The 18,381-nt window shown below is 30.9% G+C and overlaps 3 protein-coding genes across 7 annotated transcripts in view; all 3 read left to right on the top strand.

Annotated features, from left to right (window-relative positions):
- LOC123259989 overlaps window positions 1-13,022 on the top strand; it is a 43,640-nt gene extending 30,618 nt beyond the window's left edge. For all 5 annotated transcript variants that reach the window (XM_044720868.1, XM_044720869.1, XM_044720867.1 and 2 more), the window contains 6 exons: window positions 48-460; window positions 1,073-1,214; window positions 3,494-3,563; window positions 7,019-7,168; window positions 8,299-8,441; window positions 8,517-13,022. In XM_044720868.1, coding sequence (XP_044576803.1) covers window positions 48-460; window positions 1,073-1,214; window positions 3,494-3,563; window positions 7,019-7,168; window positions 8,299-8,441; window positions 8,517-10,601 — 3,003 coding nt within the window. In that variant the 3' untranslated portion in view covers window positions 10,602-13,022. The remainder of the gene's footprint in view (window positions 1-47; window positions 461-1,072; window positions 1,215-3,493; window positions 3,564-7,018; window positions 7,169-8,298; window positions 8,442-8,516) is intronic.
- A 1,905-nt stretch (window positions 13,023-14,927) lies between these two features.
- On the top strand, window positions 14,928-17,301 carry LOC123259880 (26S proteasome non-ATPase regulatory subunit 6). The gene is made up of 5 exons (XM_044720655.1): window positions 14,928-15,184; window positions 15,289-15,640; window positions 15,732-16,060; window positions 16,853-17,021; window positions 17,104-17,301. The coding sequence occupies exons 1-5, from the start codon at window positions 15,040-15,042 to the stop codon at window positions 17,276-17,278; spliced, it is 1,170 nt and encodes a 389-aa protein (XP_044576590.1). The 5' UTR covers window positions 14,928-15,039; the 3' UTR covers window positions 17,279-17,301.
- Window positions 17,302-17,576: 275 nt separating this feature from the next.
- On the top strand, window positions 17,577-18,231 carry LOC123259882 (transcription elongation factor 1 homolog). Its single transcript, XM_044720658.1, has 3 exons — window positions 17,577-17,755; window positions 17,853-17,980; window positions 18,041-18,231. The coding sequence occupies exons 2-3, from the start codon at window positions 17,865-17,867 to the stop codon at window positions 18,171-18,173; spliced, it is 249 nt and encodes an 82-aa protein (XP_044576593.1). The 5' UTR covers window positions 17,577-17,755; window positions 17,853-17,864; the 3' UTR covers window positions 18,174-18,231.
- The last annotated feature ends 150 nt before the right edge of the window (window positions 18,232-18,381 follow it).

Genomic DNA, 18,381 nt, shown 5'->3' with positions numbered 1-18,381 from the left:
ATATTGCATATTTGAATATTAACTAATAAATATTCACTACGATTTAGGTGCCGATGAAATGTGAAACGCCAGTAGACCCTTATTCGTTTGTCGACGAGGAAATGTCTATGAGCGGCGGCATAAGAACGGCGAGTAGTCCTGGTGAAAACATAGATGGGCTGACATGTTCTACAAGTAGTAACATACAGTCAAGTATTGGTACTCCGTCATCATCGTCCCCAAGCCCTATGCCCAGTCAACAACAGCAGCAGCAGCAGCAACATCTGCTCCAGCAACAACAACAGCAACTTCATCATCAGCAACAACATCACCAACAACAGCAACAACATCAGCTTGAGCTTGAACAGCAGCATCACATGAGTATGATGATGAATGGTGCGCTCAATTCAATGCAATTACCCCATCAACCGAAGAAACGAGGCCGTAAGAAGAAGTCAGAAATGATACTTACACCTGAAGAGTAAGTTTTTATTTTCCTTAATTGAATTATTCACTTTTAATTAATTAACTTTGGTCAATCAAACTTTAATACTCTTCAATAAAACTTTTTGTGCTAGATTTTTTTACTCTGATACTTTTTCCAATTTATTTTATTAGTCGATTTAAAAAGATGAAATCGTTGAAAATTATTTATAAATTAAATTTATTACTTGTTCGATATTTTTTTCTCTAACTGAAATATTTTTATGACATTTATATAATTAAATAAGACATTGATTGACAAGATATTAATTGATTCAATTAATTAATTTATCTGATGAATGTGGTACAAAAAAAGAATATTGTAATAAAATATTGGGTAACTTGTGTGTTTTAATGTAAATATTAAATATTTAAAAGTAAAATTTTAAAGAAACTGAATGCATGAGGAGAGATGGTGGCAATGGTGATGGTTAAATATCGAGTATGCACAGTGTGTCACGTCATTTGTTAGGCAAATTGTGTGATGGAAAAAGAAGTGAGTAAGTGAGTGAGTGAGATAGTGTTTGGACTGGAGGTTGTGAAAATGAAAAGTTAAATATACTAACGACAAGACGTGTCTTATATGTACAATTTGTTCTTGTTCACTTAGGGCGGAGCTTGCTGAGGCTAAAAAACGTGCTAAAACCTACAAAGAAAGAAAAAAGCATGACAGGTTCGATGGTATGCCTGAAGAGGAAGTTAGCAAACGAGTGCTCCCCGATCATCTTACCGATAATCTTGATATTATTATCGTAAGTCATTTTTTTCACTTGTTATTATTATTAATACACTGTTTTATTTTTTTATTCATATATTTTATCAATAAGGTAAAAGCCCCAATAGATGATCATGTACCAGTATATGATCACTCCATGTATTTGTATACCTATATTTGTGAATATAGATGTACAAATACATGGAGTGATCATATACTGGTACGTGATCATCTATTGGGGCTTTTACCTTATTCGACAGCTTGCTGATTAAATTATTATAAAAAATAACTAAATATTATTATCGGCTACTTGAATACTTATCGATTAATTAAATTATATCACAATCTATATTGCTCTATACTTACCGTATAGGATTTAAGTACTGCTTGTAATATGTGATCAAGGCGAAGAAAGGCGAAGAAAATTATACATTATTATATTATTCAATATACAGTCTTAGTGTGTATGTAATATTCCAACTATTCAACTAATCAATAACTTAATGTTACCTAGTAATCATTTCTGCATAATTCTATTAAATATTATCATTGTTTTTTTTTTTTTTTTTTTTTTTAAATAGATGCACCAATTAATTTGAAATTAATTATTATAATAAATAGCGGGGTCGCTATCTTTCGAATAGCAAAATCGAAAGAGCGCGTCGTGTATGAAGACCGTTTTTTTTTATTTTTAAATGTTTACACTCAATGCATTTGAATAATAAAGTAAATAAATGTATTTTATAAAACATAAATTTATGTATATTTTAAGCAGTAGCGCATTAAAATATGATAATTTGGTAATTAATTAAAATTTCATATTGAATTATATAATCAATCTTACTATTAATTATTGCTATGTAATTATCTAATTATGTATATAAGAATAATTACCAGTTTATGTTACAGTAAAACATTTTTTTACATCAATTAAAAAGAAATTTTTTTTTTTGAGATTTAAAAACTGTTTGACACCCTTAAATAAATCACCGATATAAGTATTAAAAAAAAAAAAAAAAAAAAAAAGAGGGAATGAAGAAAGTTTAAAAAAATAATAAAGAATGCAAGTATAGTATCTGACATATATTCATCATGGGCATGTTGCGGGCGAGAAAGCCCGTTTAATGCGATAACGTACTGCATGATGGAGCACGATGCCGATAATTGCTCACGCGCCCTCATCCTCATGGTTCATCCGTCATTCGACTGTGGAACGCGTCGATCCGCGGAAATTCGGTTATTGCTCTGCCACATGGCGTACTCACAGCTCTCTAAAATGATACGTTTTAAATACAACTAAAGTACATTTTTTATTTTTATTATTTTTGTTTTCACATAAATAAACTTTGATATACACATACACGCCGTGGATCGTTATGACTCGGCTTCATTATATCCAGCTAAATCTAAACTCTCACGGTAATCAATTATCAATAAAATTTTTTCTGAATAATAAATTGTCTAACAAATAATATAATAAATATTATTTTTGATTACATTCAAGAATCTTATCACTCGTCACATCAATATGAATTAAGTACGTCACAGCCAATTCACGTAGTCATTATTACGCAAGGTTGTCTTTGAAAGAGAACTCGCGCGCGATTAATAACGCCCTCGAGAATGTACTATCTATATCTATCTATACATACATGTACCATACTGACAAGTATAACTTGATGATGTCTTATCCTTGGACTCTCTGGTCTGGCCGGTTATTAGTTACCTAATCTGAAAAGTAAAGTAAAGAGCGAATATAACATCTCGGGTGTTGTGCAACAGGTAACCGGCGTGTTCGACCGACCGTTGCATAATAATCATCACCGTTACCAAATTCAGATTAACGAAATACTACATGTATCTCTTCTACTCTATTACTATCTCTCTGCTATCCGTGGCTGTTGAAATTATTCCAAACCTTCTCAACAAATACCACCATTCCGATCTATATCCTGCTCGAAAACTTTTTCTTCCCTCTACTCGTAAAAGTTAAGCGATACATCCGTAAAATGAAAATAAAAACTACAAAACCAATAAAAGTTGTTGAAAAATAAAAATAAAAAGCTAAATATCTTTTAGTCAAATCCATTTGTTGCATTCTTATAAAAAACTTATCCGGCTCTTAACTTTTTATTTACCTCACAAAAAAGTTTATCGACCGACATTTAAGTGTCCTTAAGAATGTTAAATACTTGATAAACATTTTACTCTACTTATTCCATCGATTGTCATGATAATACTATAACTTCTTCTTCTGATTTGATTTGATTCTATTTAATTTAATTTAATTTAATCTAATTTTTTTTTTATTTTCAGATTGGCATTAACCCTGGGCTTTTCGCGGCTTACAAGGGCCACCACTACGCCGGACCAGGAAACCACTTTTGTGAGTCGATCAATACACTACAGATGTCATTGACACCACACACACTCACATATACACACGAAAAAAAAATAACTAAAATAAAATACATTATTATAATATAATGTGTAGAAAACCATAGACGTACCATAAATCTTACGTATGATAATTGCGTTATGATAAAGCCGTAATTTAATGCCGATTTAAACAATTACATGGCTCAATAGATCAAACGATTAATACGCTTCGCACCTATATTGTCTATTACCTTATTACCTATGCACATATTGGCGCATCGACGCGTGGGTTTTACATCGTCCTTTTAAAGCTTTTATTGGTGGTCTATATACCTATAGATCTGTACATGGCGTTCGATTTTCCAGGGTTTTTCCCGGGTTATGTGCCGTTAGTTTCGTAGTTTACTGAAAGAGTACAGAGGGTGGGTGATAGAAAGGGAGCATAAGTAGTAATATTGCGTGTGGTATGAGTAGGTTAAAAAAAAAAAAAAAAAAAAAAAAAAAAAATAGAAAAGGGTAGTAAACGACCCTAGAATCATGAGAAAATGAGAGATGTATACTTAGTAAATTATAATGAGAACTACGGAGCAAAAAATTTATGTAGTTGTAAAAGAAGAAGAAAAAGTTGTAAGGGATCAAAAGAGTATAAAGTTATTATATATGAAAGGGTTAAATTATAAAAAACCAGAAAGGTGTAATGAGATACAGTAAATCATTGCATGGTTTAATTTAAAATTTATACGTGTGAGGTATTTTATACTCTTGAGCAAGATATCAACTGATAAAATTATTGCGGTGAAGGGTAGAGTGATAATTATTACGATGAAAAAACTCAGTTAATTATCGGAAGGTCTTTGTAACTAATTTTCTTTTGTTTAAAGTTCTAGCTTATTTTTTAAAATTATCAAAGACTTTACACTTAGATCCAGTTGATTCACCATCACTTTAATTATTTACTATTTCTTTTTGTTCAAGTTCTTTGAAATATTCCTTTTAAGCTTTAAGGTAGTTTGATTGCTTGGATTATTTTCTGTAATAAATCTAAATTTTCTAATTTACTGAAAGAATTAAAATCCAAAAGTTTTAGACATGTTATTTTATTTTTATTGAAGTTTATGAATATAAATGAAACTAATTGACAAAAACGTAAGTTATTAAAATTGATCGGGTGATTAATTGTAGAATTAATTATTTAAAAGTCAAAAGTATTTAGTAATCCTGGAAAGTGTAACTTGATGTCCATGTGATATGACCTAATTTAATGTTTCGGGTAGATCCGGGAAAAGTTTTCTTGCGGCAAACTCTTGCGCGTTGTCGGGAAGTGCGAGAAAGTTTTGCGGACACGTCTGCCAACTCATGAAGAATCCTTTTCTAAGAGTTATATATTGTCGCGTTACTCAAGAATGCGCCAGTAAAAGTTGCTTGTCAAGAAATTTTAGTCAAAAACTCGCTGGATGAATTAAAATATAAGAAAGGTATCAACGTTGAAATACTTGTATATAAAATAAAAAGCGAAGAATAGTAGAAATAGAAAGAGTGAGAGTTTGTCGTAGCCGCAATGGCGGTAGTAAGTGTAATGAGTGGTGGTGGGTTGTAGGGAGATGATGGGGGATGATGGGGGGGAGTGGGTGGTGTAGGGAGGAGGAGGACGACGACGACGACGACTACGACTACGATATACATATATATATATATATATATATATATAATATATAGAGAAGAGAAAAGAGACTCGGAAAGAGAAGCAAAGTGTGGGAAAACGTGTACTCGAGTGCTCTATACTCTATACCTCTTCTTCTCCTCACTACATCTCTCTGCTGGGATCTCTACATCTCTAGGTTGGTTGCTGGTGCTCCTGTTGGTTCTGCTGCTGCTGCTGCTTCTACAGCTTATACTGGTGGTTCTACCACCCCCGGGACCGCCCGTCCCAGCCGTCACGATCTACCCTCGATTTACGGGGTTAGGGGTGTGGAAGTGAAAGAGGGGCTAAAAAGGGAACAGGGACGAGGGTGAGGGCGGAGTACTAAAAGGGATGTTGAGGGAGGAAAGGGTAGGACGGACGGGTAAAACCCGCGTATTCGCTCGATAGCAGCTTACATACCCTGTCCACGTTCTGCTGAACTACCCCTTGCGTACCCTAAGCTTCAAATCAACCCAGGTTTTTCTTATTCTTCTTCTAATTCTTCCCCTTCGTCTTTGTCTCATTCTTCTCCGTTATGTTATCTCACTTTTATTCTACCTTCCACCTTATTCTTCACTATTTACGTTTTATCTCCAAGACTCCGGGGCATTTGTCAAGTTACCTATAAATTTTCTTAGTTAGGAGTACACACACTCAATGTCATTACGTGCTAGGCTGACTGGTATAATCAATCGCTAAATTTAAAATTCCAAGCGCTTAAAATTAGGGAAGAAATATTTATTCTTTTACCTTGGCACTTGGACTCATCGCATATTTTAAGCTACATGCATGTTTTACTTTAGTTTTTTCGTTAAATTATATTTAGTATGTTGAGAAAGCTCTTGTGAAAATTGATTTTCCCGGCGCGCCCAACGCACACGAGTCCCGGAGCGCAGTCACAGGTTGCGATCGACCTGTGTCCTGGATTCAAACCTGACCGGCGCGTTACAATCCACATCTACAGAAAAATATAATATAATATAATATATAAATGTACATTTTATACTTGTAAAAATAAATAGTATGTATGTATGAAATATTAAATACCGAAGATGAAGTGAATATAAAACATAAAAATCCATTAACATTAAGTTTTAGCATATTAGTGAATAAAATTTTTTTTGAGGACTTGATTACACCGGTATCTTAGATACTACCCATTTAATCTTGATAAAGATTGAGTAAAGAGGGTTTGAGATAAAGAAAAAAAAATGAAAGTGTAGCTTTCGATAAAGTTTCATCAATTTTTTTTTGTTCCTTCTTTTTTATCATTCCTTTTACTCTTTCCGTTGTGAAGAGGTAAATGGAAAATGTTATGGGCACGCGGTTGAACGTTTTCTCCTTTCGACCTCTTAACTTTGTTTCCGAAGTTGAGCCAAGGTCGCGGGGCCATTTGCTGTGCTGTGTGGGTCGTTCGCGCGCACCAATGAGTTTCCGCAAAGTCATAAATTTCTGTATCCCAAAACTTCTAACAACTTCTCTTTTACTATCCACCCGTACTAGCACAACTCTCTCCTCTTACTTATTCGTCTACCCTTGGTAACTCTCTTATGTTTTTACTCCTAAAGTTTATACATTTGTACTCCCTTAACTGATTTTCCAATAGTTTCTTTCTCTTCGTTAGTTTATTTATTTTTTATCTTAAAAGTTGGCTCAGCTTTTTTTGTTTACTTAAATCTTAAACTTTTACACATAAACACCAAAATTGACATCATTACTACTAATAAATAATTAGACGAGTTTCAAACTGAAATTAATTAAAATTTATTTTTGTTTTTCAGGGAAATGTTTACATCTAAGTGGCCTAACACCTGATCCACTCACTGCTGAAGATGACTATACATTATTACGTTTAGGAATTGGTTTTACTAATATGGTCGCACGTGCGACTAAAGGAAGTGCTGATTTAACGAGAAAAGAAATAAAAGAAGGTTAATATTATTATTCTTATTTTTTTTTCTTTAAATAAATTTTAGCTAAATAACTAAAAGTGAATAAACGACAAGAGTTGAGACTACAAATTTTCTTTACTATGAAAAAACAAATTTTTTGTTGAAATTTATAGCTGATTTGAATTTGTTGTGAAAAATTTTCAAGAATTGAATAACAGAATTGAAAAAAAATTTTTTAATGAGCTTTAAAAATTAAAAAAGGTCTAAATAATAATTCTATTCTCAATTAAAATAATCTATAAAATGATTAATTTGAGATTAAAAAAAAAAAAACTGAAAAAATTATTACTACACTGAAAAAAAAGAAAAATCTTGTTTGGAGGGTAAATTTTCTTGGCTCAAGAAAATATTAAGGAAGATTGAAAATTTCTTGAGTGAAATCAAAGTTTCTTGAGCCAAGAAAATTTCTTCTTGATCCAAAATAACTTTTGTCTTCCTTAAAATTTTCTTGGTGCAAGAAGTTTTTTTTTCTGTTTAGAACGGAATTTAACGACTTTGTACTATTTAAAGATATCTGAGTTAATGGTCAAGTATGGAGCTTGAAGATCAAGTTGCTCGAGGTGTTGAATGAGCGGCCGTGACAAAGTAGTTTGAAACTATACTGAACAATATACTATAAACGAGACTATCCGTGTCATTGTGAAGATCTTTAGTCTCTTGATCAGACTCTAGTGTAATAGAGTTTGCTGAAAACAGCCAAGTAAACCACTAAATTTTCACTTAACTACAGACACAACGAATCCCTAGCTATACAGTAAAAGTGGATAGAACTTGAGTTGTTACTTGGCCTCGAAACTATTGGACACCGCTTATCATAGATTAATCGTTAAGACGGATCGTACTTACAGAGTCAAATACCTTGTGTTACAACTACTATCATCTACTATCTATCTATTATGCACTATGCTAGTTTATATCTGCATAAGTTTACGGTACACGTAAAACTTTGTTTCGAAACAAATTCTCTGCTCAAGATTAATGGATTCTCTAAACTCCTGTTGTTTACTTATACACGACCTTGCTGTCTTGTTTGAAACAAAAAAAATATTTATGTTTAAACACTATGATAAATTCATAACATAAACTTTGTTTTATTTTTTGTTTTACAGGTAGTAGTTTATTGTTGGAAAAGTTGAAGAGGTACAAGCCAAAAATAGCAGTATTTAATGGTAAACTTATTTATGAAGTTTTTTCTGGTAAAAAAGAATTTGGATTTGGTCGACAACCGAGTTTAATTGAGGGTACAAATACAGTAAGTTTGTTTGTTTTTTTTTAATTAATTAAATATATTATCATTATTTATTAAACATGATAATTTTATTTACAGTATATGTGGGTAATGCCATCGAGTAGCGCGAGGTGTGCGCAATTGCCACGCGCGGCGGATAAGGTGCCATACTATGCAGCTCTTAAAAAATTTCGTGATTATTTAAACGGTACAATATCACACCTGGATGAATCGGATATTGTATTTGCTGATCCAAAAATAAACAAAAAGAAAGATTCAGACGCTATAGAAGATAAAAAGTCTGTGTACGAAGGCGACGATATTGACGGCGAGAGCAGGATGTCCGAATTAAGTGAGATAAAGCCGGAGCAAGGATTGATACCGGGGAAAAAGAAACGCGGTAGACCCAAGAAAATAAAAAATCCCGATGATCAGATGATGATTCCATCAGAGTCTGACCCTAAAATGGACACAACCAACGCCGGGAGTGGTAACGTCGAAGGATCAAATATTGGATCTGGAGGCGAGGTGATAAAGAAACGTCGTGGACGTCCCAAGAAAATTCATCAGCAGCAGAAACAACAGGAGCGTGAAGCTCGGGAGCGCGAGCAAATGGTCCAGCAACATCAGCAGCATCAACAGCAGCAACAGCAACATCACCTTCATCATCCACATCATCCTCAAAATATGGGACATCTCGGTGACAATTACGGGAATGTCCCAGGTTGTTTTTCACCTCCTCTTATGTCACCACCAAAACCTTTCGCTCATATGGCGCCATATCCGCAACCCGACTCAAATTTCTTTTCACAGGGTATGAATGACAGTCCGTATAACATGAGCGCTAAACAAAGCCCCGTACACTTACAGCAGCACTATAGCCAAAGTCCTAAATCTATGTCCTTGTCGTTCACTCACTCGGATCTATCGTCTGAGATAAACACGGCAATATCATCTGAAAATAATCTTGAACCCTCACCATTAACCTCTCCGAGTGTTGAGCATCCGGATTTTGAACCACCGACAAGTATGTCTCAGCAGCAGAATCTCACGAATGACCATCGCGCTTATAATCCAGCTGGGACAACAGACGGCACAATACCGCACTCAGGAAGCCCTGGTACGCAGTCACATTCGAGTTATACGAGCTACATGGGTTTCCACGATCAGCCGACACCCGATTCTCACGGGCACGGACATCAAACTACGCCCACGGGCTTAAACCCCGGTGAAGACCAGCACTCACATCAGTCGCATCACACACCACCTTTGAGTCATCCTCACACGCCGACACACTCATCAATGTCGCCGCATCCGCATGAGCAATACGTCATGAAGAGAAATACCGGACAAGATGTTGCTTCTAAGAGTCTGAGCGACCTCGAGTCTTTGGTTGATCAGATACCGAGTATAGCTGACGGTGGCAATCAACGTTTACACTCCCATCCTGGAATCCCCGATGACGGGCTTGGTGATAATAAAATGGAGCCGCATCATCAATCTTATTTGTCTGGTTTTTCTGGCCCAGGTATGAATAATTACAGTCCGCCGCTTGGAGGTGGGATTTACCCTGGTTCACAACCACTTTATCCAGGTGAAAATTATGGATCGCCGTATGGGATGAACGGACGGCTTGATCAACAACAACAGCAGCAACAGCATCAACATCAACAGCAGCAGCAGCAGCAGCAACAACAACAACAACAGCAACAGCAACAGCAGCAGCAACAGCAACAGCAGCAACACAGTAAATCTTATACAGTAGAAAATCTCGCCTCGAGCAATTATACACCGAGCATGAGTCAAGCGGGAAATAGCTATTCTAACATTATCCCTGGTCCACATTATCCTGTACCAACTATGGGACCTACCAACGGCTATCTCTTTGGGGGATTAGAGTCAAGTCTGATGCAACGTACTTACGGAATGGGCGGCATGACCGGTATGGGTGGTATGCATCCCTCGTTAGGGCACATGGCTAATCCCTATCCATACAATACATCCTACTCGAGTTCCTTCGAGGCATATCCAACACCTCCAGCCGGCATTCATGCCCCCAGTCCAAATTACCCTGGTGGTTACGGTGTTTCTAGCACTACCAGCAGTCCCGGTAACTCTACACCTCCTTCTTATCTTCAATCTCATCACAGGCCACCCGTTGACCTCGGCTATGACGGCGTATGATAATCATTGTAAGCGTTATGCTTAATTAACTAAAAAATATTAAAAAAAAGGAAAAAAAATAAATATATGTGTGTATAAATATATATATTATACGCTGAATACTACCTTTTTTTACGTATTTTTACACTCTTAGGATTTTCTTGGCATGTCCGAATGCTGCATCGTTGAGGAAAAAAAAAAAAACGTTGGCATTACGGCAAAAAAAAGTATTTGCAAGACCGCGTCGCCGTTTTCGAGAAATTAATTTTTATTAATAATGTGTAATTTATGTTTTAATGATGATGATGATTATTATTATTATAATAATAGTAAATAGTAATGATAATGATGATCATAACGATAATAGTCAGTAAGAAGAATAATAATAATTATAATTATAATAATAATAATGATGATGATGATGATGATGACTATGATGATGATAATGATACTGATACTGATAATGATGGAGAAAAAAATGATTAATAATAATAAATACTAACTTTAATAATAATAATAATAGTAATGATAAGTCTGCGACAACGGCGACGCGATTAGAATAAATCTAGTCCACCCGCAACGAATAGTGCTTTCGGTTGATGTCAATCAATTTCGCTGGGTTGAATTGTGTCGTTTTAATTTAACGACTCGGCGTGATTTCGGAGGTCGGCGAAAAATATTAACAAAGAAATATTGATAACGAGTGATAGATATGAATATACTCGTGATGCTCAAAAATAATTATCCAATTATTTAAAAAGTTTATTTTTTATTTTTTTTTTTTTTATTTCGAGTTACTCGTACGGTTTATTTTTGCATTTATAATAGAGTTATATTGGTTTTTAGTTTTTTCAAAAGGAAAGTAAATTGTTATAAGGCCAGTGAGGTGCTATGTAATAAACGTGCAATTTTATTACCGTACGTTTTATAATTATTATTTCCCCTATTTTTTTTTTTTTTTTTATAAATTCCTGACTACGTTGTTGTTATTGTTATTGTTGTTGTTGCCTTAACTAACTTCAATTGTCATTAGTTATTATATTACAAACTTTGAATGTCAATCAGTACATTCCGTTATAAACTTGACCGTTTATTATTGTAATAATTATTGAAAAAAGAAAGAGAAAAATAGAGAATATGTTTAAGAAATATATCAATATCATATTATTATTATTATTATGTATCTGTACATATAATTATCATCTTAGAGTATTTTATAGTTTCGTTAAAATTTTATATATAACATTTAATTTTTTGTTTATGTTTTTTTATCGAACGATATAAGTTTCTATTGCAAGTCAGGATTATTTTTCTTAAAAAAAATTAATTTTATTAATTTAAAGCTCGCTATCTTTAAATTTGTGATTAAATTTTAACTGAAAACAAAGTACAAGAAATATTTATTAAATTTTTATTTTCAAAATTATAAATAAATAATTAATTCAAAAGGTAGCGATCTGGTATAATTTAAAAATAAATTATTTCGCCGATCTCTGTTAATATACATTGGCGGTCGTTGTGTATATACAATTATATATTAATAATACAAATAAACAAACGAATTTTCATCGGTGTTGTTATCATTGTCATTCACAGTTTATTCTCGCGAAACACGAATATATGATTAATAAATGTAAAAAAAACTAATAAATATAAATTTGCCATTGCGGATTGTCATCTTCATTAACGTAATCGTTAGTCAAACTTTTTTTTTGACATCCTAATAGTTCTTAATTGATAGTTGATTACAAAAAAAAAAGATAAATAAAAAACCCAGTAAACTAAAAATAATTATTTAATTATTTTTTATGATCACGATAATGAAGATGACTTATCATTACGATATAAATGGAGTCGCGTTGTGTTACGTTTTATGCCATAATTAATATTCTATTATGTTTTTACAAGTTATATTATCGCGATTAATGACTGATGCATGGCATATAAATAAATAAATAAATAAATAATTGAATATATTTATTTATTTATACTAGTAATTAAACCATACAAAGAGACGTAAGTTAAAATATCGTTGACGCACCGAGACATTACATCTTTAATTAAAGTATATTGCTGTAAAATGATGCATCAGTTATACATATATTATAAATATATTAAATATATATAATATAAATATATAAAAAGTAACAAAAATTATTGATACAAATATAAATATAAATAGATATTGTAATGATAAAGTAACTATTAACTAGCCAATATAATAAATAAATAAAATAATTAATTAACAATTTGTCAAATAATCATTAAATTGAATGTGTCGATGAGATGACGACGGAGGTGATGCACAGGGTATAGATGAAGTTGATGCTGTTATAAAAATAACAATAATGATACTAATATTGATAATGAACAATAGTAATAATAATAATTATTATTATTATTGTTATAATATGCTGTCTATATTATATATAAAAATAGATATTTCTTTAGTTCTATCGGCCTCAGATTTAAAATCAATTGTCTATTAATTACCTACTTGATGTTTTAAGTAACAGAATAAAAAATACTTAAAGTAAGATTGCTCTCGCGATCATTAAAAAAATTACATAAGTGTCATGTGTAATGAATATTATTTATTTAAGTACAATGACATTGTACTCTAATTGATAAAAAAAATAATACAAGTATAATGAAATTATTTTTATTTATTTTTCATTGATTCAATAATTTTAAACTGAGTAAAAAAAAAAACTAACGAAATAATGATTAATTAATTATATAATATTAAAAAAAGTAAAATAAAGGCAGCATAAATTAATTGTAAATTAATATATAGTATAAAATAAAAGTAATTAAAAAACACTATAGCTATTAAGATACAGTAATTAATTATGATATATGAATAAATAAATGAATGAATAAATAAATAAATAAATAAATAATTAATTAATTAATTAAACGAACAGATCAATGAATCGCTGTTGCGCATCGAGTTTTAAAGTGTAAGTGAAGAGCTTGGGCCCATGCAAGTGGGCCATACATAATTTTTAATGGCTTACAAAAATCCTATTTCATTAAATCTTTAAAAATTATTATTATTATTATTATTATTTTATTTTATAAATTACTTTCTTCAACCTAGCAATATCTTTTAATTCAGTAGAGTCCAGATGTTTAAATTTTTATTTAAGAAAATTTTTTATTATGATTTTAACAATCTTTGAGTACAAGATATTATTGTATTTAAATTTATACAAATACTATATATAAATATCTATATTATTTTTTTTTTATTATTATGATTGTAATTAAAAATTAATTAGAAAATTTATTAGCGTAATTATAAGAAGTTACCGTTTTAAAAAATAAAAATTTCACTAAAATTATAAATTATTGTAATTTGTTTAATTTTTAAATCTTATAGCTTAAGATTCATTGTTAAGATCTATAATAAAATCCTCAAGTGTGTTTTTAAAGTGTTATTTCATTTTATAATAAAATCATCAAGAACTTCAGATGATCTGTCTGGACTCTACATCTTCATCTAATTACTTTAATTATTTATTAATTTATATACCAGTCTTGATCCATATCTAGTTATTATTTTTTCTACAAACAAATCTCTCATGATTCATGGAAAAAATTTCAAAGCATTGCCAGTAATCACGACTTAGCTTTTAATATTTCTGTAACTGTTTGAAAACACAAACGAAAAATACCAAATAATATAAATTAATACTAATAACGATAATGATTATTAATTATAGAGTATCTAATTAATTTTCGATCTTTCGAACAAAATTGTTCCGACCGCAACGTATTTTTTTATAAATCCCTCATGTTCCGTACAGTATCTACCTTATAAATAAATAATATACTTTAACATTTGACGAATTAAAAGAAATAAAGTTAAATGAATAAATTGAAATATGTATAACTAATTTTTGGTAACTAAACAATTAATATTTTTACAATTTTTTCTTTTAATTTAAATGATAATTATAAAACAAGTTTTGACTTTTCATTTTTAAATAATTATCCAACTAATGACAGATAAGTGAAAATTATTTTATTTAGATAAAAAATGTTCAATACTTTGAAATGAAAATTTTTTTGATGAAATGCATGATTAAAATTAAAAAATATTAAGATACATATTTTCAATTAATTTTCGTGAAAATATGTGAATTATAAAGATAAAAATTATCAGATGTTTTATTTTTAGTATACCTACTTGCTTAAATAATAAATAATTTTTTAATTTATGTATAAATTTAAATTTAAGCACTAGTTTTGAATTGTACCGCCATCTAGTAGAAAGTAAAACAACTCACTGTCACTTGTGATTAAGATGACTTGTGAAAAAATAACAAGAGGTTATACTTCTTGACAATCTATAAATGTGGTTTAGACACGATCTCGAAAGTGTTTATTCATCACGGAAAAAGTGTTGATAGATTCAATAATAATTAGTGAAGTAAATAATTAAGTAAATAAAATGCCGATTGAAAACTTGGAAGACGATGGACTGGAGAAGAACCCGAATTTCGAGTTAGCCCAGACTAAATTTTTGTTGAGTTTAGAGGAGCACAAAAATGACGAGAATTTGAAGTCTAAGTTGATGAATGCTATTAAAGCTGACAGTGAGTAGCAAATTCTTTAATTATTTATTATTAAATCCATTTAAAAATAGTTTTGTTAATGAAATGTTAAATTATTAATTTATTCCTTTGTTAATGTTTTACAGACATGGCACCTTTTTACGAAGAAGTTTGTCGTGATCTTGAATGGCCAGTAGACACCGCACTTATGGAAAAAATGCGCGCTTGCAATCGCGAGCAATTAAAAGTTCTGGATGATGCTATCGAGGATGCTGAGCAAAATCTTGGTGAGATGGAAGTACGCGAAGCTAATCTCAAAAAGTCCGAGCACTTGTGTCGTATCGGTGACAAAGAAGGATCTATATCAGCATTTAGGAAGACTTATGAAAAAACAGTTTCGCTTGGTCACAGACTTGATATTGTCTTCCACAACATTAGAATAGGATTATTTTACATGGATCATGATCATATCACCCGAAACATTGATAAGGCGAAGACGTATGTGTGATATTTTGTCAATTTTTTTTTTTTGACTTGTTATACTATCCAAAAATTTTGTATTCATAATTAATTGATTTACTTATTGCAGTTTGATAGACGAAGGAGGTGATTGGGACAGACGTAACCGCCTAAAAGTCTATCAAGGAACGTACTGTATAGCAGTTCGTGATTTCAAGGAAGCTGCAAATTTTTTCCTCGATACCATCAGTACATTTACTAGCTATGAACTCATGGATTACAATACGTTTGTTCGGTACACGGTATACTTGTCGATGATTAGTCTACCAAGAAATGAATTGAGAGATAAAATAATTAAAGGTTCTGAAATATTGGAAGTGTTACACAATAATCAGGATTGTAAAGAGTTCCTTTTCTCTTTATACAATTGTCATTATGCTGATTTCTTCAAAAATCTGGGTAAAAATTATTATATTGGAATTAAAAGATATCTGTCAATTTTTTCGACTTATATAACAATTAAATTATTATGATAAAAATTTAATAAAAAATTTCCATGCCTAAAAATTAAAAAAAATTACAAGTGTAAATTTAAAAAAAAAATTTTTTTTATAATTTATTTATCATAAAAATCAAAAAAATTGTCAGATGTCTGTTAATTTCAGTATTATTAAAAATTATATATTTCTGTTATAAAATTGCGCACTTAAAAAATCTTGAAAAGTAAATGATATTTAATGTACACTGAGAAAAAAATACTTTTACTCAATTAACAATTTCTTGGTTCAAGAAATTCGATGACGATCAATATTCTATTATTATTAATTATTAGTTTCTAAAGAGAAGAGCATCAATATTTATCTTTGGATAATAGATAAATAAGAAAATAGCTCTATTTAAATTAAGTAAAAATTATTTCAGTCAATTTAACAAGTTCTTGAGCTAAGAATATATATTCTTGAAAATTTTCAAAAACATGAATTCGTGTATCAAGAAAATTTTCTTAATAAAAGTATTTTTTTTCTCAGTATCGTTGAACACTCAAAAGGTCGTAATTTTTTTACAGAAGTTAATTTATAAATGTTAAAAATTTTAGATTATGTTACATAAAATAATAAACTGTTGAAGTTAATTTATTATTGAGTGTTCATACTTGAAAAGTTAATTAATTATTATTAAATTTATCACAAAATGATTTGGATATAATTTATTAGAAAAAGATTGAATAATTGTATAATTGTATTATTATAGCTCACGTTGAAGGATTATTACGACGAGACTACCTAATTCACCCTCACTATCGTTATTACGTGCGAGAAATGCGTATCTTAGCATACACTCAGCTCTTGGAATCATACAGATCATTGACACTGCAATACATGGCTGAGGCATTCGGTGTCACCGTCGATTATGTTGACTTGTAAGTACTCTACACCGACAGTCTTTTCTCTAAATATTTATTTCATAAATTAATAAAACTAATTTTTGCTTAAATTTACCAGAGAGTTGTCACGCTACATTGCTGCAGGAAGATTGCACTGCAAAGTCGACCGTGTTGGCGGGGTCGTCGAAACTAATCGGCCAGACAGCAAAAATTGGCAGTATCAAGCAATGGTGAAACAAGGGGACTTACTTCTCAATAGAGTCCAAAAATTATCTCGTGTAATTAACATTTAAATAAATCTCTATTACTGCCTATACTTAATTAAACTTATTTTTTTGTTAACATGTATTTTTTTCATATATAAGCATCTCAATCCAAAAAATTAATAGACAAAACTAATGTAATTTTGTAAAGCAATATGAATAGATACTTCAGAAATGAATGTCAGATCAGTTTTTAATAATTACAACTAATAAATATGAATTTTGAATCAAGTGCCCTATAATTCTGTCCCCACCAAAACTTATATCCCTCCCTCTTCCCTTGTCTAACAGGAAACTCATACTATAGCAAATTCGAGTATTTCCATCAGTCATACTATTGTCAACAATTTAGCAGTGAACAGTCAACACCATTACTCCATTTTATTACACATAAAACAACACTACGCGTTTGTTTACTTAGAATTAATTTATTATTGTGAAAAAAATTTTTATTCATTACACCAACTATTGATAAGAAGCAATTAATTATCAATTTAACAAAACAAAGTAAGTTATCAATCAATAATTAAATTATACTGGATTCTGTCAGAATGAACCACAACAATAACACACACCATTGTTATTATTTTAATAATTGTTTTAGGCAACAAACAAAATGGGACGCAAAAAGAGTAAGAGACAGGCACCGACAAGAAAAAAGAATATCGAACCTTTGGAGACACAGTTTACATGTCCCTTTTGTAATCACGAAAAATCATGTGAAGTTAAAATGTAAGTCATTATTATTATTATTATTATTATTATTATTATAAATATTAACTATTAAAACAGGGATAAAGCAAGAAAAGCTGCAAGAATTTGTTGTCGTATTTGCTTAGAAGATTACCAAACGACAGTCAACGTTTTATCAGATCCCCTGGATGTTTACAATGACTGGATTGATTCTTGTGATGCTGCTAATTAAGTCATAAATGATAAATCTAATTTTTTTTAAGAAATATTTATAATCATCGATTTTAATGGAAAATATACAACTAATCATTGCACTGCTAACAGTATAATATTCGGCATGCTCTCAATCGTTTTATAAGAGTATATTATACATTATATATCATAAAATTTATAAAACGTTTCATTGTATAATTAATATAGCTATTAAATATATAAATATA

The sequence above is a fragment of the Cotesia glomerata genome, linkage group LG2 (genome assembly GCF_020080835.1).
Source record: "Cotesia glomerata isolate CgM1 linkage group LG2, MPM_Cglom_v2.3, whole genome shotgun sequence".
Classification (NCBI taxonomy): Eukaryota; Metazoa; Arthropoda; class Insecta; order Hymenoptera; family Braconidae; genus Cotesia; species Cotesia glomerata.
The sequence above is the reverse complement of the archived record's forward strand: the minus strand, read 5'-3'. Positions and strand labels throughout refer to the sequence as shown.

Excerpts from the sequence above, each read along its gene's own strand:
- LOC123259880 (XM_044720655.1), top strand. The coding sequence starts at position 15,040 with ATGCCGATTGAAAACTTGGAAGACGATGGACTGGAGAAGAACCCGAAT. Across the intron at positions 16,061-16,852 it reads TGATTTCTTCAAAAATCTGG|CTCACGTTGAAGGATTATTA; the intron begins GTAAAAATTATT and ends GTATTATTATAG. Across the intron at positions 17,022-17,103 it reads ACCGTCGATTATGTTGACTT|AGAGTTGTCACGCTACATTG; the intron begins GTAAGTACTCTA and ends TAAATTTACCAG.
- LOC123259882 (XM_044720658.1), top strand. The coding sequence starts at position 17,865 with ATGGGACGCAAAAAGAGTAAGAGACAGGCACCGACAAGAAAAAAGAAT. Across the intron at positions 17,981-18,040 it reads AAATCATGTGAAGTTAAAAT|GGATAAAGCAAGAAAAGCTG; the intron begins GTAAGTCATTAT and ends CTATTAAAACAG.